Source organism: Musca domestica, unplaced genomic scaffold (genome assembly GCF_030504385.1).
Source record: "Musca domestica strain aabys unplaced genomic scaffold, Musca_domestica.polishedcontigs.V.1.1 13, whole genome shotgun sequence".
In the NCBI taxonomy this organism is placed as follows: Eukaryota; Metazoa; Arthropoda; class Insecta; order Diptera; family Muscidae; genus Musca; species Musca domestica.
In genome coordinates this window covers 14,999,668-15,026,728 of record NW_026712172.1, presented here as the reverse complement: position 1 = coordinate 15,026,728, position 27,061 = coordinate 14,999,668, and the positions used below count along the sequence as shown (strand labels likewise).

At 34.3% G+C, this 27,061-nt stretch overlaps 1 protein-coding gene and 1 long non-coding RNA gene across 2 annotated transcripts in view; one reads left to right on the top strand and one right to left on the bottom strand.

Moving 5' to 3' along the window:
* Positions 1-26,193, top strand: part of LOC101901256 (muscle segmentation homeobox) — a 53,453-nt gene extending 27,260 nt beyond the window's left edge. The window contains 3 exon segments of the mRNA XM_059118651.1: positions 10,237-10,770; positions 10,773-10,891; positions 22,473-26,193. Of these exon segments, the coding sequence (XP_058974634.1) occupies positions 10,237-10,770; positions 10,773-10,891; positions 22,473-23,324 (1,505 nt within the window). The 3' untranslated portion in view covers positions 23,325-26,193.
* LOC131800846 (uncharacterized) lies at positions 3,217-4,747 on the bottom strand. The gene is made up of 3 exons (XR_009341608.1): positions 4,667-4,747; positions 4,032-4,126; positions 3,217-3,958 (listed from the first exon to the last, which is right to left on the bottom strand). It is a non-coding gene; the product is annotated as an uncharacterized LOC131800846 (long non-coding RNA).
* Positions 26,194-27,061: the final 868 nt, after the last annotated feature.

Here is a 27,061-nt window from a genome sequence, read left to right as displayed (position 1 = left end):
TTTGCCTCTTGCCCCCAACTAACTGGCTGACTTAGTCGACGCCATTATACCCATCCGTCCGTCCGTCCGTCGTCTCTCATGCCAGAAAGGAATATTATTTCCTCCCATATACTTCTGGCCCAGCACCGGATAGAAGTAGGAATAATAATGGCAAAACAACAGAAACACCAGCAACAACCACTAGCAACAACAACAACATCTGCAGCAGCAGCAGTAGTACTACCAGCACTCGAGTATCAAATGATGAATAGCTGAAAAAACAGTCATGCTAGTTAGCAATCAGTAGCTTTGGAAAATTGGCAAGCAAATAGAGCAAGCACCAGAGCAGACACACACACACAGAGAACGTCGCAAAAAAAAAAAATATGAAAATAAATACTACGGAAATGCTTTCGAAATCAAATCTCATACTCACTCTACTGGAAATTGGTTGGCATTGTTGTTGTTGTTGGATATTTTTTCTTTTTATTTCAATTTACTTTTTTCAACAGCGAAATATTCAAACCTCTAATGAATGGCAAATATTTTCCCTCTCATTTCCGTTGGACGCCGCCGCCGCCATCATCATCGTCATCATCGATAGCGCAGAAAAAAAAGTCGATTTTCATTATTTTTTTGATTAATTACCGTGTAAAACCTTAATCAGACACTTGATCTGTAGTTTAGTGTTTACATTTACTTGGCAAACAGGAAAAAATGCATTAATTAACATTAAGAGCTGTTTTATTTCGTGACGAGATTAGATCGTAGTCGGATAGGTTATGGGACAAGGTGCTGTGGACTAATTAGTGGCAAGAAAATTAAGAAATGGAATTTCAATCCATTTTTTTCTATCGTCAAGGTTGAAGGGAAATTTAAGAAAAGTCCTAGGACTCGAAAATTACTATTACCCTTGAAACTATTGTTTTCAAAGGAAAGATTTTTAGGTTATATAAAAAGCGTAAGATAAAAAAACTACAACAAAGTCAAACGCCATAGTTTTTAAATTTTATATAAATAAATATTTAAAAATATATATTTTTAAATTTTTTATAACAAAAAATGTCGGAAATAGCATCAAATTTTAGAATAAGTTTAGATTTGATCGAATTGGTCACCTTTGGCACGAATTATGGCCTTCAACGGGCCAGTGAAACCGTCACACGCTGCCCAAATGTTGCTCTGTGGTATTTTGGTACATTCCCGGCGAAGCGCTTGCTTGAGGTGATCGACACTTTTGCATTTTCTAAACCAACCTTGCTTTCCAAGAGTCCTCCAGACACAATAGTCCAACGGATTGGTATCCGGAGATTTTGGTGGCCATTGTGTGCCGGAAATGAAGCGAGGAACCTCATTTTGTAACCATTCTTGGTTGGCTCGTGCTGAGTGCGATGGTGCTGAGTCCTGTCCTGGAATATTCAAGGTATGCGGCCAAAATGTTTGCGTGCCCAAGTCTTTAATATACCCTCCAGAATATTATCGCGATAAAATTCGGCATTTATTCTGATGCCACGGTCGGTTATACGAGCTGAGAGCGACCATAGGCTGTTATGGCGGCCCACACCATCACCATGACCGATGCTTGAGTTCTAGTGCACATTTTCAACTGACCTCTTTGGCAAGTAAACACGATCATTTTGTTTGTTTACAAACTTCGGGACAACGAATGTTTTTCTCATCGGAAAAAACCAAATTCGGCAGTTCACCACTTTAGCTTTTTTGAGTATATTTTCTTTCTGTTGCGGTGTAAGTTCTTGCACTTTCAATGGCTTTACCCTGGAAAATTCTCACCAAAACGCTTTTGTGGGAGTTTTTCCTAAAGAAAGCTTTTTTTCCCCATAGAGGAATATAATTCTTCAGAAACTAATTCCGCCTTGTCCATATTTTTTCTTTTTATTTCATTTTACTTTGAATCACATTTAGTTTGGGATCTTTTCCCATCGAAAAAAAATCCGTTCCTAGTATCGTTACTATTCAATGTCTACCGTCGTAGAATAATGCAGGTAGTCGCATCCACACAGCTGCTGGGACAATGAACTGTCAAACCAATTTTGGAATTGAATTTTTTAAATGAAAAATTATTAAAATTTGTAAAAATTGTAAAAAAAAATCCATATCTTAACAACCTCCTATTCTACTTATTTCTGAAGAAATATTCAAAAATGTTTGACATATCAATTTTCCCAAGCATTGATGCATCTACCTGTAGTCTTCTACCATGCTGTCTACGTTACGCTCTTACAACGTTAGGTTAAGCAGCCTAAGTTTCACTCTCAATAAAACCGCAAGTCAGAGCAAAAGTGTATCTTTCCTTTAATCCAGTGAGCTCTGAATAAAACGGTTTCAACGCCTAATAATAATACAAATGTTTAGTCTAGTGAAAGAAATCCATCCTCTGGGCTCAAAGGTGATAGAACAGAAAAAGCTTTTTCTGGCTGGCTTAAATCATTGGCTGGTTTTTCGTAGAGGAACGAAGGATTTTTAGGTTCGATTGTGGTCCTACGCTCATTTGTTCTTTTTGGAAGTAGCCAGCCGATACTTAAGCCAGTCAAAAAAGCGTTTTATGTATTCTCACCTTAAGATTATTTCCTTAAGGGAAACAAATTCATCCTCAATACCATGGTACAATAAAAAGGTAATGTAGAGCTACCAGCTGCTTACAATTTCTTTTTCTAAGTATGCCCGACTTCTGCCAATTTTATGTATGTATTTATTGTTTTGAAAAACAAACAAAGCAAAATATTTTCAAAATCAATGATTGGAAGAAACTTAAACTGCGGGTCGCACGTTAATGATATTAACAAGTTTTGCCAGATTTCTCTAATTTCACGAAGCTGTTCTACCTCCTTATTGTACCATGTTTAACCATTAACTACAGATGACCGGTAATTTTTACCGGTAAGCATTTACGATTTTTCAATTTCGGGGATAACTGAATATATTTTGCTTAAAAAAAAAAACTTGTGCGGTTTTATTAAAGTACATAGTTTTAAAACTTTTTCAAGATCTTGAAATACAAAAAATATATAAACAGATATATATATATTAAACAAATTTCTCAATTATTTTACAGAAATTTTATGTATTTTATATAACCGACAAAAATTACCGGTGGTCTGTACTAACCCTTTCCCGATTCTGGGGAAGTTTTTTCCGTTGAGGAAAAATTTCTGTTCCGAAACCAATTCCGTTATCATCAATATTTTTTCTTTTTATTTCATTTTAACTTTTTTTTACTTCTCCACATTTTTCCGTTGAGAAAATTATCTCCTCTGAAACCAACTCGTTTTCATAAATATTTTTTCTTTTTATTTCATTTTAACATATTTTACTTCTCCACATTGCTGTTCATTTTCCGTTCCGTTCCGTTTTGTATTTTTTCTTTTTATTTCATTTTACTTTAATATTATTTTCTTCTTTTTCATTCCACCTTACCTGGAGACAAAATTTGATGTTTTTTCCAATAAATGACTCTATATTACCAATAAATGCACATACTCCGTAGTTAAATATATATTGGCGGCTTCCAAGCCTGCCCTTAAAAATCCACCAAAAATATATTTTCGAGGAACCTTAACTTAATGCCTTGGAGCATTAAAATACCAATTTTCTTGTTGTCATCGTCGTCAATTTCATGTCTTTCTTTACCTTCCACATCAAATGACGATTTTACTTCTCTAGCCCAGCAATTTGACTGTTCCTTTCCTTTAACACTTACTTATTTATACGGGGCTAGCAAGATGTTGTTGTTGGGTTGTGAAGGTTGTTCTTGTCACAGGATAAAGATTGGCGGCAACATAGTTAGTTGTAAAGTAGCAATGCTACTACTCCTACTAGTGTTCCTGGTAAATACGCTTGAGTATTATTAACGTAAATGCAAAATTGCCAATTTCAAGTGTATTTCCTGTCAACAGTAGTTTCCGTTCGTTGGCTTTATGTTTTCGGGTTCGTTTCCCTTTTCTTCGTTGCCAAGTATTTGCTATGAATGAAAATGGCAAAAATGTTACAATAAACCCGGCAAGGAGAGGTAAATTAAGGTTTATGTAAATTACCTTAAGGGTATTATTGGCAATTATTTTTCTTTTTTTTTTGTGCGGATAAAACGTCTAAGAAATGCTTGCCAATAATTGGAATGTCTGGGTAATTTCTGAAAAAAAAAATCAATAAGTTTTTAATTTCAAATATTGTTAAATTTTTAAAATCTCTTTTGGCAATTCTCTTAATTAGTTTTGGAGGAAAAAAATATCTATAAATAAATTTTACTGGCCACACACAACCTGATTTATTTATTTTTTTTTTGTGTTCTACTCTTTGCTTATTTTTCCCCATAATTGCTAATAATCCTTCAAAACTAATTAAACAATTTTCCTCTGGTTTTTCCTGCTGAGCTGGCACATTAGCATGCTCTGGGGATATTTCTCTGGCCTGGCCCTGCCTCTGGCCACTGGTCATCATTGCCATCATCAGCATATTATATACACATCAATTAACAATTATGTTTTGTTGCTGGGCCGGCGGCATGCAGCCCTCTCCTTGCCCACTAATTGATTACAAAATTGGTTTAAGCCAAAGATAGCCAGCCAGCCAGCCTTTTTTCCAACATCCTTTTGTTGATATGCTTCAATGAAGCATGGCGGAACACTGGCCCCTTACTCTTCCACCACCAACACCACCAGCTCATTTATACCTTTCTTTTGTTTTCGTCCAAAGAATATTTTGGGTATTAATTTCACAAATTCTCTTCCATATGTTTTTCTAATTCTCCGACATTTAGTTCAAATTAAGTGACGAGAAATTTTGGAAAATGAAAGCAGCATAAATACGACTTACGTCTAGTTTTTGTGGTCATGCGATACTTTAACAAGTTTTATTTGTTCTTAATTGTATTTGGGAAATTTTCTTTCATTGTTGGAAAATTGGCAAATTAATTGTTCAATTAATTTGATGCGTCCTATTGTCATTTGGAAGAAGAGAAAACAAAACTCTGAGTGTGTGATTGGCAGTTGTATCAGATCATATTTCCAAAAAAATCAAAGAAAGTGAAATGGAATTTGTGAAGGAAACCGGAAATGCAATTTCAAACCTATTTTCATTTCTTCGGAGTATTTTTAAACCTTTAAATACAGACATCAAATTATAAGAACGTTAGTACAGACCACCGGTAATTTTTACCGGTTATATAAAACACATAAAATTTCTGTAAAACAATTGAAAAATTTTGTTTAATATATGTCTGTTATATATTTTTTGTATATCAAGATCTTGAAAAAGTTTTAAAACTATTTACTTTAATAAAACCGCACAAGTTTTTTTTAAGCAAAATATATTCAGTTATACCAGAAATTGAAAAAATCGTAAATGCTTACCTAAGAGATGCCATATAAAATTGAGCGAAGGTTTTCTCTCTCCATAATTTATACTTGTTCATAAATTATGGAGCGAGATTGAACTGAGTTAACCTAAAACTCCTTTTTCTCTTTTACGAAGAAGCAGCCAGACGATGACTTAAGGGGTTCAAGTACATGTAAAGCTTTTTTACCGACTCATAATCCAAGTATAAGGTCCCCCCTTCCAGCTGAGTTGATTACCAAACGATCTGTCAAAATAAATTTGAACCTCTTGCAACCAAAAACAAACGTCAAAACATGATTTTTATTGTTATGCGAAAATAATTCTTTGGACATTTTAAATTTGTTAAAAAAAGAAAAAAAAAGTAACACACAAAAATTGCAATAGAAAAAATATAAAAAGCAATAAATAATATAAATAATAATAATGCTTGGCTTCTTATGTACCCTCACCCTCATGCCTTGGTATATTAATGTCAAATTATAAAGGGAAACGACGGCAGAATTTGAGTGCGGCTCTGGCCTTTATTATATGTCACAAAATATGCCAAGCGAAGACACCAAGCTGTTTATGTACTCTCACCTTAAATTGCTTTTTATTTTTCAAAGAATGAACAATGAGAATATGCAAGATTTGCCAAAAGAAAGAGGTATCAGGGAGGAGTTAATTTTTTCCATCCGAAAGGATGAAAAAATCAGGGAAAATGGAGTACACTTTGTCAAGTGAAGATTACAGCCACATCACATGTGTGTTAGGACCATTTTAACATAGAGTATGTGGTAAAATCCGAAAACAAATATAGATTATTGCCTATCGCTGTCCCAGAATACCCACCACCACTGAAGCACATAAGTAATATTTCGAATTTGAGATGAAAAATTATGGCACTATGTTATTTCATTTCTTAAACGCAATATTGGGTAATTTTTGTTTACAGGGTATGATAAAAAAAAAACTGAAACAAAGTCAAACAAAAAATGTCGGAAATAGGATCAAATTTTAGAAAAAAAGTTTAGTTTTGTTCGAATTGGTCACCTTTGGCACGAATTATGGTCTTCACACGGCCAATGAAACCGTCACACGCTGCCCGAATGTTGCTCTGCGGTATTTTGGCCCATTCCCGGCGAAGTGCTTGCTTACTTGCACACTTTGGTATTTTTTAGTGCCAACCTTGCATTCCAAAAGTGCTCCAGACACAATAGTCAAATAGTCCAATGAAATAGATTAAGGTTAAATCGAAAGTCGACTTACATATCCCTACCGTGACATGATGTTCCTTACAGATAATCAATATTTTCTTTTTATTTCATTATACTGTATAACCTGTTGAACATTGCGTAATTTAGATTTTTGCGAACAATTTTGAAAATGGTTTCCATGACATGAGATTTCTTGACGATTTTTTCTGTGATATTTTTGTCTTTTTATTTCATTTTACTTTACGCCCCAAAAGTCAATAAATGGACTTAGGGATCCCTATTCATGAAATGATGTGATGTTCCAACAGATGATTGTTTCTTTCTTTTTATTTCATTGCGCTGTAAAACTTAATAAACATTTCCGAATTAGAAATTGTTGGAAAATTTTTGAACAATATATTTTTTTATAAAAAATCTACTAATGTTCAGAAGTGCTTTTCCACCCACCTGCATTATTCTATCATGCAATTGTTTGAGATATATTAACAGAAAAACATGGTAGAAGAATACAGGTAGTCGCATCGACACAGCTGCAATGAACTGTCAAACCGATTTTGATACTGAAAATCGTGAATGAAAAATTATTGAAATTTGTACAAATTGTTGAAAAATACAACGATTTGCGTCGTATAGGAAAACATATAAAAATCGACTTATTTTTTTCAAAGCACAATTTTGACATATCAATCTTCTCAAGCGTTGATGCATCTACCTATATTCTTGTACTGAAAAACATGACGCTTATCATGACATGATAAACGATCTCGTTATTATCGATGAATATTCTAATACATGGCGCCCAAGCTACGTATATAAATGTTTGCGACTTAAGGATACATGAGTTCCTTACTCCACACTTTAATAAAATCGTGCTCTGATTCCAAGATCCACTAAAGTGTTTACTTTTCATAGGACATTTCTGAAGTCTAATTAGATTAAATGATTGTCTCAATTCTGGAACGCTTTTTTTTCTTTTTATTTCATTTAACTTAAAGTTACTTTTATTTTATTTTTTATTCCGCTTCACTTTGGTATATTGTGTATATTTTTTTCTTTTTATTTTATTTTACTTTCTATATTTTTTATTCTCTTTATTTTTTTATATTTATATTTACTTATCAAATGCTATTTTTACTACCGATTTTCCTTGAAAATCCTATTCTCTTAATTAGTAACCTCTCCACAACTGGCCACATTAAATATGTTGCTCTTTTTGGTGTTCCTTCGCCACATAATCCCTAATAAGCCATAATTTCTTTAATTTAAATCCTTTTTTTCCTACGCACAAACTGTTTTCAAATTTCCTCTTAAATATCACAACAATACACCCATTAAAGTAACGCCTTATCTTCATATCCTTATTTTGAAAAAGAAAATAAATAAATAAAAGAAAATCACAATAATTGCCCCAACAATAACCACAAGAATAAGGAAATTCTCTTAAAATCATCAATTCAATCTGAGATCAAATCACGCACACACACATATTTTTCGCACCTTTTTTTCCTCCAAAGCATTTAAATTGTCATAATACACCGCACCCAAACGTGTATGCCCAAACAACAAAAGAAATGGAAATCTCTTTACAATAGAGCAAAAGCAAACATTTAAAGGATCAAATGATGGCACGTTGCCTTGACAACACATGTATGTTTTTATTTCGTATTCACCCAAAAAAAGGAACCAAGAAAAAAAGAGCAGAAGGTAAACCTATTTCCTTGTAACCGAAATCCTTGTTGTTTTCTTCGATAAACTGTAAATACCTTTGCAAAGATTTCTGAATTTGTGATAAGCTGAATGAAGTTTGGCAAATGTTTTGCTACGAAACATGAGTAGAAGGATTGATATGTTACTCTCTAGACAGGATTATTGAAATGTCAATTGGTCGTAATGGTGGTGAGTTAAAAAAAGGGTTGTCTGCAGGATTTTCACACATCTTAAGGCAGAAAAGTGAAAGTAGGGGTTTGGCGGGATTTCCATTGTTTGCGCAATTAAATGAAGTTTGTTCTGAAATATATTGGAAAGTCAATTATTTAGGTGTTCTAGACGCCTAAAAAGCTATTTATTATTACACACGTAAAAAAGAAGTAGGTTCGGCCGGGCCGAATTTTGAATGTCCTCCAATATTTGGAACGAATTTGAAAATTTTCTAAAAAAAATTGAATCCGGCCGTTAGAGGTGGACTTGCATATGCAACTTTTGCAATAGGCCATTACAATATTCAAATACAAAACTTGAAAAAAAAAAATCATGTCAATAATGTAGCTAAAATCATCAAAATACCAAATATAGGTAGGTACCGTTACATCGGGCCTACACGAAGACCTGGACCTGCATAGACAATTTTCAGTCATAGGCTGTAGTATTCATGACGAGCTGCAAATATCCAAATTGGTCAGTGTTCTTAAATTGCACTACATACGCGTTAAGTAAATTTTAATAAACGTCAGAATTTCAAGACAGTAACTCTGGATGGACTCGAACTAAAATATTATGGCTGGTACTAAACATAAATAAATCTGCTCCAATTAAAGGATCGCTGTATATTAATACTCCTAAAGCATTACAATATAAGAAATCGTGCTGGAACTTAGCAAATAATAGTGAATTCTGCTTCAAGTGGTGTTTGACAACAATCACCGTTGATTTTGAAGAAATTAATTAGAATTAGAAGAATATACAGGGTAAGATCGATATTGAGGTGATCGACACTCTGGTATTTTTTAGTGCCAACATTGAATTCCAAAAGTGCTCCAGACACAATAGTCCAACGGATTATTATCCAGAGATTTTGGTGGCCATTGTGCGCTGGAAATGAAGAGAGGAAGTTCATTTTGCATTCTTGCGTGGCGCATGCTGAGTGCGATGATGCTGAGTCGTGTTGGAATGTCCAAGGTCTGTTGCCAGAATGTTTACGTGTCCAAGGCTTTGTTAGACCCTCCAGAATATTTTCGCGATAATATTCGGCATTTATTCTGATGCCAGGGTCGATTAATACGAGCGGAGTGCGATCATCGACTGTTATGGCGGCCCACACCATCACCATGGCCGGCGTCCTCTTCGGACTACGCTATGCAAACGACTTATTCATATTTAAATGCTGGAGTGCTCTAACGATAGCCACTTATACAGTTTTATGGGGGGTATACGATATCGTGGACCTATATAGATAATACTCTTTCAGGAGGTAAAGTACTTAGAAGGAACTCCTTGTGTGGATTTTCAGACAATTCGATTGAAAAATTTGGCTGCCGTCATCAAAATACCGAATATCAGGGGTACTGTTATATGGGGGCTATACGATATCTTGGACCGATATAGCCCAACTTCAAACTTAACCTGTCTGCAGACAAAAGACTGGTCTATGCAAAATTTTAGCTTCCTATCTTTATTCGTTTTGACTCTGACGTGATTACAACAAAAGGACGGACGGAAGAACGGACAGTGCTAAATCGTATTAGAATTTTACGCTGATGCAGAACATATATTCTTTGTAGGGTCTAAAATTATTATTTCGATGAGTTACAAACGGAATGGCGAACTCAACATTCTCTCCATACTTTGTTAATTATCTCGTTTTGTTTCAAATTTAAATTTTTTTTTTTTATTTCATTTTACTTTGTTTGTTGTCCTGAAAAAAATAATTATTAATTTTTATTTCTTAAATAATTTATTAATTATTGCTCTCTTACCTTTGTTCCCCTTGCAGACCAAGCAACAAGAGTCAGTGCCGAATATGCCGGAGCACTTAGCAATAATAATAACAACAACAATGATGAAAACTCACCCAGTAAATCCAGTTCAACATCAGCCAGCAGTAGCAGCCAAAATAACTCATCCTCTTCCGCCAATAATACACCAAATTCCACAAATAATTCCTCCAATCAGCCGTCGACCCCCACGCGTCCAACATTGTCACCTGCTGAGCATGCTGCAGCTGCATTGGCCCATCATGCTGCTGCGGCGGCTGCAGCCCATCACGCCCACTCACACTCCCAACATCATGGCCATCCCATGGCGGCGGCAGCAGCCCATCATGCGGCTGCAGCAGCCGCTGCTGCTCATCATCATGCCCATGCCCACAATCCGGCTGCACATCATGAAGCTTTCCTCAATGGTGCAGCCGGGGCGGCGGCAGCAGCAAATGGCTTGCTAGGCCATCATCCTGCCACGGGGCCAGATGGTGTTCTACTGGGTCCCGCTGGCAGTGGTAAAAAGAAAAATAAACGTCGTCATGGTCGTACCATTTTACGAGCAATCAATTGGAAGAGTTGGAAAAGGCATTCAAAGATGCCCATTATCCGGATGTCAGTGCCAGGGAATTGCTATCGATGAAAACGGGTTTGGCCGAAGATCGTATACAGGTAAGGCACAGGAAAAAAAAAGAGATAAATTTTATGAACTTGAATTTATTGCAAACCGCATGCATGTGCATTCGTCCGCCATGGCTGGAATAATTTACTGCTGGCAAACATTTTGCCCGGGGTTTATGTTTAAAACATTGATTAAGCTTTGCTGCCAGGAAATGACTTTCATTTGAAATTCTATTAAAGAAGTTTAGAGATTGCTGCAGTGCAGCCATAACATTCGGCACATAAAAGTCTGGATTTAGAAAATTCAATTTTTTTTTTCAAAAATTTAATGATGCAAAAGAGGATACAAACACAAAGGACCTCAAGAGCATCTTAATTAGTGGCAAAAATCACACGTTTCCTTACTTGAAACGCATTGCTTGACAAGAATTTATTGTGTTCTTTGGCCACAAAAAACAAAATTGCCGAAAATTACAAATATTTCTTTAATTTAAAAAGAGGCTACTTCAAGTATGCGGAACATGCACATGCTTCTGCCTCCTCTACCTCTACCTCCCCATGGGCCACTTGGCATAATGGCAAAATTGCATTAAGCAGCCATTATGGTTGCACTTCACCCATTATAAGCCTTACCATGAAATCCACCACGAAAAAATTGAGAACAATGGGCCGCATACAACGACCGAGCTAGCGAGCGAGCGGCTTATTCAAACTATGTATGTGAGGGCATATATTATGGCGTATGGGTAACAGCCAGGGAAAAAATTAGCAACGCCTTCATAACCAGTAATTTCCATGCCTTGCAGAACCCTACTGGCTTTTTTGGCACAAAAAAAACGATTGAAATTAAAATTCAATTAACTACAACAATTGCCAATAACCTACACTCTACACATGCCGCCAAGAAGAGCAGAATGTTTTGCAACGCTTGCATATTTATTGTTTGCATATCACACCAACCAGCGCAACCGGCTCATGCAAGCCCACCATTCAAATATAACACTTCAATTAAAAATTCCATGGATTGATTCCAGGGTTTTGAATGACAATTTTGTTGTTGTTGATGTTTTGAAAAAGAAACCCCCGTAAGGATAACTAAATTCGTTCGTAAAGAGAGGGAGAAAAGCAAAAAGAGGAAGGCTTATTGAATTTCGATTTCTGCCCGATTCACTTCAAGATATAATTGCCATGGGGCGTTATAAATTCGGCACAAACAATCACACACACACACACATCCTTGACATCTGAATATGGTTGCATAAAAAGTATGGCATACAAAATGTGAAATGTAAAGAAACAGCAACAACAACAAAAAATCAGCCATTAATTCCAACATCATTCTCGTAATACACTCACACACCCAAAAAAAAAAAAACAAAACGAACTTTGAGTGGTTTTTAACAAGTTTTCTTCCCTGTGTTTTTTGCTTGCGTGAAAAAAATCTGCCGCATTTCAAGGATAACTGGAGTTGTTGCTTCCTTCGCTACCACGGCAAATCGTAAAACAAATATGGCTGTCTTCATCAGAACCAACGAACACAGCAATGAATGCTAAAAAACGCGCCTGTGCAAGCCAATTCCCTTTTGTGTGCTGCCTTGATGCTCATTCCGCCAAGATTATTTGTTTCAAAATATTAGCCAAAATATTTTTTCTTTTCATTTCATTTTACTCATTCAATAAATAGTATTGTTATTAGACAAATTTGTAAATATCACGTATCTTGTCAGCTGATTTAGTAGATGCTTTAATGTTGATGTGTGGCCAATTGTCTTTGACTTTTCATAAAAAATTAAATGCGTTCCAAGAAAAGCACTTTTTCTTAAAAAATATTTCCAGTCATTTGTAATCCTTATATATCCTTGGTAATCTAGAACGGTTCAAGGTGTTTTTATGTTTGGACAGCTCCCTCGTAGAAGAATACATGTAGTCGCATCGACACAGCCGCTGCGGCAATGGACTGTCAAAGCAATTTTCGAATGAAAAATTATTGAAATTAATAAAATCTTTTGAAAAATGCATACCATAACAACCTCCGATTGGCTTCATATAAGTAAATATATAAAAATCCATGGTACAAGAAGGAGGTAGAACAATTTCGTAAAACTACAAAAATACAGCCCTGAGGCTATGCCCGCTTCCTGTCAGACTCATTCAAAATTATTGTTTTAATTTTTTTCATATTTTTCCTCATTTTTTAAAATGAGTTAAAAAGCGCGAAAAATTAATGAAATGTCTGGATTTTTCTCTCAAAAATATGATCCTAGCTGTTCATTCATTCAATTTCATGGCTATATTGGTTAATAGCGTTAATGCGCGAGCCGCAATTCATGTGTCTTCCAATCTTTGGTTGTGAAAATATTTTTTTTTTTTTTTCATTTTTCAAAACAATAAATACATACACAAAATTGGCATCAGTCGGGCACACTTAGAAACAAATTGTAATCAGCTGTTAGCTCTACCTTACCTTTTTATTGTACCATGTAAAAATCTACTTATTTATGACAAAAACAATTTTTGACATATCATTGTTCCCAAGCGTTGCTGCATCTACAGGGTAAGATTAAAAAATTGCAACAAAGTCAAACGCCATAATTTTTACATTTTTTTTAAATTTGATTGAATGAAAGCTAAAAATGTCGGAAATAGCATCAAATTTTAGAATAAGTATAGATTTGTTCGAATTGGCCACCTTTGGCACGAATTATGGCCTTCAAACGGCCAATGAAACCATCACACGCTGCCCGAATGTTGCTATGCGGTATTTTGGCCCATTCCTGGCGAAGCGCTTGCTTGAGGTGATCGACACTTTGGTATTTTTTAATGCCAACCTTGCTCTCCAAAATACTCCAGACACAGGACAAGCGAAGTAGATTTTTTAAATCTATTTTCTTTTTGTTGCGGTGTAAGTTCTTGCACTTTTTGAAATTTCAATGGTTTTACCCCCAGTTCATTGTTCAATATTTGCCGAATGGAATATTGCGATATGTTCAGCTTACGAGCCACTTTTCGGTCACTGCGACGCGGGTTTCGATCAAGTCGCTTCTTTACTTTTCAAACCATCTGCTGATGTTGCTGTTTTCTTCCGTCCATGTCCTTGACGTCGGGCTACGCACCAGTATCACGATAACGAGCGATGGTGCAAGACACAAAAGATTTATTCACATTTAAATGCTGAAGTGCTCTAACGATAGCCTCTTGTGGTTTCCAGCCAAATATAAAGAAATCACGCTTGAATTCCATCACGAATAACTTTTTTTTGGGAAAATTCTCCCCAAAATGCTTTGGTGCGCTTGTAAACAATATAATGAGCTGTCGGTGGAGTGGCTTAGAAATGACAGTCTGAACTTTGTTGCAGTTTTTTTCATCTCGCCCTGTATCTTAAAGCTCCTCTCAAATTCATTCCTTCAAAATTAAGAGTAGCACAATTTCGAACGGTGATTTTTTATGACTTTAAAGCCGGTGAATGACCGACTGCAGCAATCAAACACCACTTGAAACCGAATTCATCATTATTTGCTAAATTCCAGCTCGATTCCTTATATTGCAATGCTTTAGGAGTATTAATATACAGCGATCGTTCAATCGAAGCAGATTTATTCAAGTCCAGAGTCCCTTACTTATGTTTAATACCAGCCATAATATTTTAGCTCTAGCCCATCCAGAGTCACTTTCTTGAAATTCTGAATATACAGGGATCATTTAATTGGAGAAGATTAATTTTAGTTCGAGCACATCCAGAGTCACTTTCTTGAAATTATGAATATACAGCGATCCTTTAATTGGAGCAGATTTATTTAAGTTTAACAACAGCAATAATATTTTAACTCGAGCCCATACAGAGTCAATTTCTTAAAATTCTGAATATACAGCGATCTTTAATTGGAGCAGATTTATTTATGTTTAATACCAGCCATAATATTTTAGTTCGAGCCCATCCAGAATCACTTTCTTGAAATTCTGAATATACAGCGATCCTTTAATTGGACCAGATTTATTTATGTTTAATACCAGCCATAATATTTTAGCTCCAGCCCATCCAGAGTCACTTTCTTGAAATTCTGAATATACAGCAATCCTTTAATTGGAGCAGATTTTTTTATGTTTATTACAAGCCATAACATTTTAGCGCGAGCCCATCCAGAAGCACTTTTCTGAAATTCTGAATATACAGCGATCATTTAATTGCAGTAAATTTATTTATGTTTAACACCACCCATAATATCTTAGCTCGAGCCCATCCAGAGTCACCTTCTTGAAATTCTGAATATACAGCGATCCTTTAATAGCTTAATTTAGACCTCGGTGTAAGTTAGTCTTAAGAATTTTGAAAACTAAATATTATGTGCCTAGAAATTTTAAGTTCTTAAATATCCAGACCGTTTACATTGTTGCATTTTTTGGGGTACATATTTACACACCCATTAAATTTCAAATTCATTGAATTCGTTTTAATGAGCCGCAAGTTTACAAAAAATAAAAGCATTTTATGCCATAGCTCTTGTAATTAGAACGGATGCATTGCCACTTTAAAAACTGCACAAAAAAACCGTGAAATCCACAATATTTTATTGAATAAAAATAACCCTTTTCCCGATTGGAATTTGAAGTTTAATGCATATGTCGGCAATTTCTTTGCATTTTTGTGATCGTTATTCAAGAATTGGGCCAATTTTAACAGGTTGTTCTTTTTTTCTTCGAAACCTGTTAATGGGGTGCACATTTCTTTGATGCCTTTCAAAGGCTTGGCATTGTTAAAAGTCCTCAACATTATGCCACAAATTTTACAAAAAAGCCGCCAAATTTAATGAGATTTCTTTGGTTTGAGAGGAAATGCAGAATGGTCCTTTAATGTTTATTTGAAAGGTATTTCTTGCTCAAGATTTCCTTTGGTAAAATTTTAAAAATTGTGCTCTTTAAAGCCTTTATTGTACTTGTTTTGTAAAAAAAAAGAAATACAAATTTGCCTTGCAAAAGCCCTCTCTCTCGTTTGCCAATGAAGTAATTTCAGTCTTCTGACGCTAAACTCAAATCTGCATAACAGGATAATAACATAATTGTAATTATTATTTTTTTCTTTTCCATTGTCGTTTTCATAGTAGTTATTGTCCTCAATGTTTTGCATTTCCTCTTAGATTTTTGTTCTTTCCGAGATTTTTTTTTTTGCACTGCAGCCTGCCGATGCCGGTTGATGCTATCATTAATTATTTACTTTGGTATTTTGCATTAATTTGTATAATGAGCTGTTAATTTTTTCTCTGACAACGATGACGACAACAACAAACAAAATATGTAAAGCAAGTGTTGAAAATTGCATAATTATGTAATTAACATTTAAAGCGAAAGTATAAAAAAAGAACTCGGGAAAATGAAAGAACAAGCAAACGCAACAAAAAAAAAATTATGCGAAACATTCAAAGGTTATGGGAAAATGTTGCAGTCAAGAGTATCAAACGTCATATAATAGCCATGGAAAATTTACATTTAAAAGCACTTGTTATCAATTTGTTTTTTTTTTATTGTTTTGCAACAACAATTTTAAAAGGGACATTTGTCATAAATTTGTGATTCTCTCTCTTTCTCCCTCACCCACCTAAAATGAAAAACGTTCAACTTGAAACCCCATGCTCTTTTTGTCATAGATGTCACAGTCATCATCATTGATATAGTGTTAACATCTAATAGTCATTTAAGCCTAAAAAATGCAACACTGGGTGTGTGTGTGTGTCTTACATGCCATGCACAGGGTGGTTATTCTATAGAGTGTGCCAAACAAGTCTGGTGGAAATAATTTACTGCCGTTGTTTTTATTTTTGTCTATGAGAGGCAATAAAAACTCATAAATGCAAATATCATCATGGCATTATCTATGCCCATTGAGCGCATAAAATGAGAGGGAGAGTAATCCACTAAAATCACTACATTTGTAAACCTTTGTTAACCTCAGTTTTCATTACTCACCCCTCTCCCATTAAGGGCGAGAAACAAAGAGAACTACAAATTGTCTCATGGGCATTGCATGCATGCACTTGGGTGTGTTTGTTTTTTACGCTTAATCACAGTAGGCACGCGTTTACACTTGAAATTGTGGGAACCAGCTTCCGTTTAGATGCTTTTTTTATTCACTCTCAGCACAAGATTAAGTTGTCCCCAAGGAATTTGTTGCACGCCACTGTTGTCTAAATGAAAATGCAACAAATTGAAAATTGACCGTTTAATGTCAAAACCGGTAAACGCCCACTCAGAGCGTCAAGAAGTGAAGATACATTTAATGTAATTAGTTTTGGGAATTAATTTGGAAACTTGTGGATATGTTGTAGAATGTTAAAGCTTTAGACAAGTGGGTGGGAATTTTGCTATAAAACAAGTGATAAATGATTGTGAGAATATTTAAGAAAATGAAAACTACAACGAAATTTTACAATGGGAGAACAAAGCGATAGTTTATCACAAGGATGGAAGATGCATGAAAGAGAAAATCAGCAATAAAAATAAAAAGGCATTCAAGGTGAGAATACATAAAACGCTTTTATGACTAGCATAAGTCATCGACTGGCTTCTTTGGAAAAGAACAAAGGAGCGTAGGGCCGCAATGGATCTAAGTCAACCTAAAACTCGTTTGTTCCTCTGCGAAGAAGCCAGACGATGACTTGAACCAGCCAAAAAAAACCGTTTTATGTACAGGGTGAGATGAAAACCCTGACTATTGTGAGATACCGCAGAGCAACATTCGGGCTGGGTGTGACGGTTTCATTGGCCGTTTGAAGGCCCATAATTCGTGTCAAAGGCGACCAATTCGAACAAATCTAAACTTAATCTAAAATTTGATGCCATTTCCGACATTTATTGCTTTCATTCAGGGTAAAATTAAAAGGTAAAGTCATTTCAAATAAGCATTCCCATCTCTGCATTTTCCGTAACTTACCATGTCAAATTTTACTGCATAGAAAATAGTTTCCCACCTCTGATTTGTGTGTATAAAATATACAAACGTAAATGTTAACAATGAGATGTTGTCAAATGAATAATTTTGAAAAAAGTTTTTGTCAAATGATTGCATGACCTTACCTTCTTAATTTTACCATGCTTTCATTCAATAAAATTAAAAAAAATTTAAAAATTATGGCGTTTGACTTTGTTGCAGTTCTTTTATCTCACCCTGTATATATTTAAGTCCAAGAATATATAAATAAACTTGGTATTCCTAAGATATGGAACACATAACTTTTTTACGTGCCAGGGAAGACTGAAAATAAAATAGTATTTATTATTTTTGTAAAATCTGCCACTCGTCGTACGAAAATATTTTAGATATGATAATAGATTTTATTTGAAAAATGACAAGGTCGAGTTGCCATATTCAATTTAGCAAATGAGTTTACCCCTTTTTGGTTTTGCCATGGGGTTACTGAAAGAAAGCTTTGTTTTCCCAAATGAAATTTCAATTTGGATTCATTTAACAAATACCCTACAGAAAATAACTGTTCAAATTTACTTCGTTAAATATATTTTGAATCTATTAAAACATACCAAAGTCCTTAAGGTGAGAGTGCATAAAAGACTTTTTTTGACTGACTTAAGTCATTGGCTGGCTTCTTTGTAAAATAACAAAGTAGCTTAAGGCAAAAATCGAACTAAGTGAACCTTAAACTCCTTTGTTACTCTACGAAAATTGGTTTATGTATTCTCACCTTTCAGTATTTCAATTTATGACATTGATTTCCGCTATTTAAGATAACTTAAAGACCTTCCTGGACCAAAAATATTCCAATGGCAACAGGTAAAGGCTCAAAACAAAAGATAGTGTGAATCTGACAACAGTCGCATGCATACCACAATAACAAGAAACACAAAACCAAAAACCCACCATAAATATTTGCACTGGAAATTTCACAATAAACACATATAATACCCAAAATATTTTTACATTTTTTGGTGTGAAAAGTGAATGGAGTTGACCGTACAGCAGCAGGGGCAGTATGTCTGCTTGTCAGAGATGTCTTTCCACCAAGAATGGTCATGCGTTTTGTTGTTGCATTTAAGAATCTGGCTGCTCTGGGGTATTGTTTGTTTGCTGGCATGGCCAGTGAAACATGAGCATTTTATAATTTAATTTATAAAATAAAGGAAGAATACAGTTCTGATGTATGTATGAGTGTGTGTGTCATTTTGAAAAAAGCAGCTCCAAATGAGTGACCAATTGCAGAATATCAACAAGGTTCAACAGGATAATGAATGAAAGGCATATTATTTCTACCTTAATGTACTACCGCAACAGCAAGGATAACAAGGATATTTCCAACAACTATAACAACAATTTTCGTGTACGCATTTTTGCAAATTGATTTGTTTTTTTTTTCAGTTTAAACTCATACATACCTTCTTTCCTTCCTCTTCACGTGACCTTTATACATTATTTACACATATACAAAAATGTGTTGCTGTATTTATTTACAAATCTACAACATATCACACTGTATATGAGTTCACACATTCATTCATCCATACATAAATATATTTGTGTAAGTTTTCATTAATATGAATGAGATTGCCTTCAGTATGGCACAGGAGCATTACATGCCTACGTTTTTGTTTCTTTGCATTTAATTGAATATCAAATTACATTGTGAGTGAGAACATACATATGTGCAGTACCACCTTGCTAGGTTTATTTATAATTTGTACTTTTCTCCAATTTGTTTTTCGAAAAAAGAAAACGTACCACATGACTTTATAATTGTTGGACCTGCTATGATAATGGTCATAAATTCTTATAGGAATTTTGTATTTTAATTGCAAATGGCATTGGTCGAATGTGAAATAAAAAAGAGAGGGAGAGAGAGAACACAAAAAACGAGTAACGAAAGGTTATGGTTTTTAATTAGACAAAAAAAGTAAATCCAATGGCAAAAAGGAGTCAGGTGCCGATTCATTTGCACTTCATTGCCACAATTAAGAGTGTTGGGACCATTTCCCAACTTTACTGAGGTTGACCACCACGGATGCATAACCCTTCTGGCCAACCTTTCTACCATCAACGAATTCCCTTTGCAACGATTTAACCTTGCGTCTCTGGCTATAGCCGACTTCTTTCTCTGTTGTTTATAAGCAACTTAAACATCTTACCCGTGATGCACCAACAAAACAGAATTTCTCTAATTTACGGTAATTGGTATTTTTGTAATGATCTCTCATCCTTGCTCCACAAGAAATATTCTCCAACATATAAATGATACGGGCAATATTTTACATCAACAGCATAATCTAGCTGCAATAATTATTCGCACCTTCTCCTCGAGTACTAATCCATCCAATTGTCTATATTTTACTGTGGCTCCACAAATATGTTATTCTAAAAAAATACTTTTTTCCTTATATAATATTAATTTATTTATTAATGCTCCAATAAACATTTCTCATTGGTTGCAAAAAATGGTCTGACTAATTACAAATGAGTTCTTCTATGCCTTTTTTCCTGCACGGATCAAATTCTATTCCTTTTAAAGTTCATAGCTCTCTTTCTCACTGTTATGGGATTGTTGTTATTATTGCTCAAATCATATTTATGCTAGTGAAAACGGTATTCCTAATCAATACTGGTTTTTCTATAATTTGCATAACAAGAGAGAGAGAGAGAGAGAGTAACAAAGGAGAAAGAATACCAGTGAACAGTGTTTATGTGGGGTATGTTCAGTAAAAGCTACAGTGATGTTGCGTTCCTCACATAAACAAAAAGAGTTAATAATAATTTACGGTCATAAAATTGCTGTTATGGACTGAATAATGAGGAATTTTACTTGAAAATATGATGTATGCCAAAATCCCATAGGTGTATGAACAAGCTATAAGTTAGATGGCTAAGGAGATCAAAGTAACGGGTTGACTTATTTTTTGACTAATTTTTCTTAAAAATACGATGCATGCGAGAATGACGAATTTTACTTGAATATATGATGTCTGCCAAAATCACACAGGCGTATGAACATGCTATAAGTTAGCTGGGTAGGGAGTCCAAAGTCACAGGTTGATGCTTTATTGACGTACTTTGCTTTATAATATGATGTCTGTCAAAATCACTCCGGCGTATGAACATACTATAAGTTAAGTGGGTAGACATACTAGATTCACAGGTTGATGGTCCACCTTGATAAACAAGGTATATTACATGGTAGAAGAATAAAGGTAGACGCATCGACACAGCTGCCGGGACAATGTACTGTCAAAACAATTTTGGAATTGAAAATGTTGAATGAAAAATTATTTAAATTTGCGAAAATCGTTTAAAAACGCGAGTTATAAAAACCTCCGAATGACGTCGTATTAGAAAGCATATAAAATCTATTTGAATTTGAAAAAACATTTAAAATTTTTGACATATCTATGTTTCCAAGCGTTGATGCATCTACCTGTATTCTTCTACCACGGTATATTAACTTTGGCATTCCGTTTTTAACATCTTTAAATATTTCTCGGTATTGGGAAGATGCTGCCAACATTTTGATGGATTTTTATTCTTAAAGACTGGCCTGAAATAAAACGTTATTCGAGGGCTAGAGAGGAACTGACAGTACCGATAAAGTTTTCTCCAAATAACGACTCTTAAATCTTTTTATATATGTTCTTACGTTTCAAGGAATACTGAAAATAATAGATTATTATTGTTGAAAAAATGCCAACCGTCATACGTAAATATTTCAGATATGAAATTATTTTTTTTGTTTCACTGCCTTTACACGGTGACATTTTTGCATGGCATTTTTATCAATTCTCTTTTAAAATTTCTGCGTAAATCTTCGCGCCTTTACACGATGGCATTTTACGATAATAGTGCTTGGCATTTTTTCTGACATTTTATTTTATTCAGTATTTCGTATCGAGCTAATTGTTTGTAACAGATATTTATAAAGAAGTGATTTAAAATTAAACGTGTGAATCTAGAGAAGAAATGATGGATAAAGTTATTGAGGTGTTAAATATTGCATTATTAACTTTTATTTTAACTTTCTTTTTTTACTTTTTAATACTTCCAATTAATTTTCATAAAATTCACTATACAATTCAATCACTAAAAACATCACATCACAATAAAAGAAACGCATCAAAAATTACAATAAAGAAACGATATGAAATGTCAAAATCATAAAAAATTCGGAAGAAGCAAAAAGAGAAATGCAAAGAAAATGGCATGTAACCCTGTGCGGTGGCTTATCGTGCCATTTTTTCTTCTATCCTTGTCTCTCTACACAATTTACCAACAAAAAAAAATGGCATGGTTAAAAAATGTCACCGTGTAAAGGCAGTGTTTGAAATATGACACGGTCGTGTGCATCAGAAAAGGGTTGCCATATCCGTTGTAGCAAATGAGTCTATCTCTAAAGTTTTGCCATGGGGTGGTTCTTTAAATACAACGCAGCTTATGACAGTTGGCACACATGGCAATTTCAAGCATTTCAGTGACAGTAAAGAAATAATTATAATTTTCTTATTTTATAAAGTGAAGACTTGAATTGAAATATGCACCACATTTATTAAACGTTTAAAAAAATGCATTTTTTTATAAAATATGAGCCAAATGTAAAAATATTTATCTTTAAAGACACAAAATTAATTAATTATATTTTCGCCTTCTTTCCAGGTCTGGTTTCAAAATCGTCGTGCCAAATGGCGTAAAACCGAAAAATGTTGGGGTCATAGTACAAAAATGGCTGAATATGGTCTGTATGGTGCAATGGTGCGGCACTCACTGCCCCTCCCCGAGACAATTATCAAATCTGCCAAAGAAGATGAATCGGTAGCACCATGGCTCTTGGGAATGCATAAAAAATCCCTTGAAGCCGCTGAAGTTTTAAAATCCGATGACAGCGATCGTGAAACTCCCACATCGGATGATACGAATACCTCTTACTCGGCGGGCAGTACTCACAATTCACCGATTTCCTCCTTTTCTATATCTCGATTATTGTTCGATAACAGTAATGCCAATCATCATCATCACCATCCACATCATGGCCATCACCATGGTAGCAAACACAAAGGGCATTCGGGACATGGTGGCGGTAATGGCCTATCATCTTTATCCCATGACATTATGACAAATGCCCATCATAGCTCGGCAATGCAACATCATCCCTATAATCAACAACAACATTTACATCATCTGCAGCAATTACATCAACAACATCAGCAGCATCAACAACAGCAGCAGCAGCAACAACACCAACATCAGCTAATGATGGCCGAAGCTGCAGAATTGCAACGTAGACGCCAGGAGGAATATCAAAGGGAACAACAACATCAGCAACAACAACAGCATCAACAACAACAGAAATCCTATGATGATGACGATCTCATTACCGATCCAGATGTTGATCCCGAAGATGATGATGATGACTGTGATAAAGAAGAAATCGATATCTGTGATGATACCGAGGAGGAGCAAATGAAGGATTTGAAAATGATCAAACGGGAAGAGGTTGAAAATAGATGAAATTTATTTATTGATGTTCTACTGTAAATTGACGAAGAAGAATAGTTTCTTTTTTTTTGATGTAGAAATATCTAAAAGAACAGAAAAGCGTTCCAAAAGTTTTAACTAATTTTTAAATCGGGGCTGGTTCCCATTTAAAAAGACGTAAGTCATTCTGGAAAGTCATTTTACTGGTATGGACGTGTTTCTAATTCAAAATGGAAGTCACGTCGAGAAAAACATCTTTGATCAAACTATGAGTCAGCTGATTGATGTCATTTAAGTCAACTCTTTAAATTAGGCGTATGACCCAAGGCAAATATCTCATGTTTCTAGTTCGAATTGGGAAATTAAAAGCCGATGGCGGCAAAAAGCACTCCATTTGATAAAAACAAAACTAGTAAAAAAGCTATAAGTTCGGCCCAGCCGAACTTTGAAAACCCTCCACCATTTGGAACGAATATGGCAATCTTCAAAAAAATAAAATCCGTTAAAAATTCTTTTAAAATCTTAAAAATACCGAATGTAGCCGTTATATTAGGGTCTATTCAACAACGTGGGCCTGCGTAGGCAACTTTTGTCATAAGCCATTACAATACTGAAATGTCAAACTTGAAAAAAATCGGTAAATAATGTAGCTAAAGTCATCAAAATGCCGAATATAGGGAGGTACCATCATATGGGGATTATACCAAAACGTGAACCTGCACAGACAATTTTTTGTCATAGGCTGTAGTATCCATTACGAATTTCAAATACCAAATTTGAAACAATTCCTGTGAATAATGTCGCTTAAATCATCAAAATATTCAATATCGGGTTGTAACGTTATATGGAGGCTAAACGAAGACGTGAACCCCCACATACAGTTTTCTGCCTCAGGCTGCAATATCCATTAAAACTTCAAATACCAAATTTGAAATAATTCCGGCAAATAATGTCGCTGAAATCATCAAAATACCGAATATCGTGGGGTAACGTTATATGGAGGCTATACGAAGACGTGGCCCAGCACAGACAATTTTCTGTCATAGGCTGCAATATCCATTACGAACTTTAAATACCAAATTTGCAACAATTCCGGTGAAAAATGTCGCTTAAATCATCAAAATACCGAAAATAGAGAGGTACCATTATATGGGGGCTATACCAGAATGTGAACCTACATGGCCCATTTTCAATAGCAAAAATCCTGCAAACATAATATACATTTGAGTAAAATTTTATCAACCTACTTCATTTCATTCGGAAGCTAGGGTGATTTCCACAGATGGAAATCAAATCAAATGCATAGTCGGAACATTGCATAAATTCACAGTTAGCGATTCTTTTATGACAACGTATGTCTACTGTTTTATTATTCTATTTCTTTCAACGTCCAGTAATTTGATGGAGACATAATGAAATTCCGTTTTTATAAAATGCATAGTAGGAACATTGTATAACTTTATTGCAAACGACTCTATTATGACAACGTAAGCCTAGTGTCAAATGTCAAAATTAAGGATTCAATTCATTTGCAAGCACATTGTTCCCAAAGTATATTATTCAGCATTAACTGCATGGTAAAAGAATACAGGTAGACGCATCGACACAGGTGAGGGGACAATGAACTGTCAAACCATTTTTAGAATTGAAAATTTGGAATGAAAAATTATTCAAATTTGTAAAAGTGGTTGAAAAACGCCTGTTATAATAACCTCTGATTGACGTCGTATAAGGAAACTTATAAAAATCTACTTATATTTGAAAAACATTTTAAAAATTTTGACATATCAATGTTACCAAGCATTAATGCTGTTTTCCTTTACCATGAACGTACGCCTACTCACAATTTTGTATTAGTATTCTATTTCTTTCAACTTCCAGTAATTTGTTGTTATGAAGTGCATAGGAACATTGTATAACTTTACTGCAAACGACTCTGTTATGACAACGTGAGCCTAGTGTCTAATGTCAAAAATAAGAATTCGATTAATAATAATAGTTGCAAACGATTGATCTTATCATAAACTGGGCAAATTTACACAACTAAGCTGCACAAAAAACAAAACTAATTTTTAACCCAAAACAAAAAATTATAAAACACAACGAAACTCTTTTTTTCAACACAGATAGAAAATGAGCAAATATATATTAATTTCTTGAAAATTTTCACAAAACATGTAAATAACGTTCAGTGTAAAAAAATATTAGCATAAAATTATAAAACAAAATGCACAAAAACCGAGAGAAAATAAAACAAAACAATATTGTATAATTATTATATGTATATGTATGAATAAATAAACATTTTTAATCAGCTCATTGTGATTTTAGTTTGTTAATTAATTAATTATTTTTTTACATTATTGCATTTAACAGCAATCAAATGATTTTTAAAAAAACCACACACATACACACTCACCAGTACATGGCATTTATTACCTTTTACTTTACCACTTGGTTTTGAGATAAATACCAATTAATATTGTATTATAATTGCAAATCAAATGATACAAAAAAAAAACTTGAACCAAACTGTCAACACAACATCATAAAGCATTTTTATTGCAAGAACAAAAAAATCAATACTTGAATTTTACTAAAGCCAATAAAGCACAATATTTTATAATTAAATAAGCAAATCATCAAGAGACAGACAAATTAAAAACTAATTATAATGTTGTATAAAACCCTTTCTTTTTTGTCTTAGCTTTAAAATATCCTAGGAATCTCTTTTAGCTCATAATTGTTTAAAAAATATATAAATACTAAATTGAATGTGTAATATATATTATATAGTATATTTAAAATATTAATTAATATAACATCTAGATTTTATTATAAATATGATATTAGAACATGAAAACAGATAACGAATGAAAAAAAAACAAATCTCGCTATGATCAAAAAAATAAACATATAAATACATATGGAAATGAAAAATGGAGTGTTTTATTAATTCAATCACATTTTAGGGGGAAATAGTTAGCTGGAATCACGAATTTATTTAATAACCTAGAACACGTGGTTTGAATCATTTCGATGGGTAGGAACATGGTATGAATCACTTGGATAGGGTACACAAAATCGAATTTTCGTTTTTAATAATTTTCATAACTTATGAAGATTTGTCACTGAAATACACCAACAATGAATCTAAATAAAACATTTCGAAATAGATATGATAATGTATTAACGATACCCTAAGTTAGAAAACAAAAAATAATTTCAAATTTTGGAAAATTTGACACAACCTTTAAATACATATGGAAATGATGGAAAATGGGGTATTTTAATAATTCAATCACATTTTGGGGGGAAATAGTTGGCAGGAATTTCGAATCAATTTAATAATCCAGGACACACGTTTTGAATCAGTTGGATGGGTAGGAACGTGGTATAAATCACTGGAATAGGGTACACAAAATCGAATTTTGTCTTTAATTCGATGGTAAAAGAATACAGGTATCGCATCGACACAGCTGCTGGGACAATGAACTGTCAAACCGATTGTGGAATTGATGATCTTAAATGAAAAATTATTGAAATTTGTAAATATTTGATAGTCTGATTTCTTTATATTTGGCTGGAAAATGTAATGTACACGGTTTAAATTTTCTGATCTAATGCATTAAAAACTTTTAAGTCTTAGAGCCTTTGGTTATGAGGACTACGGGAGCCATTGAGTTGGTAGCTACAGTCGGAATGGGGGGGGGGGTGTTGTCCTACTAAACTCAAAGGCATGTCTGTTTACAGCTATTAATATAGACTCC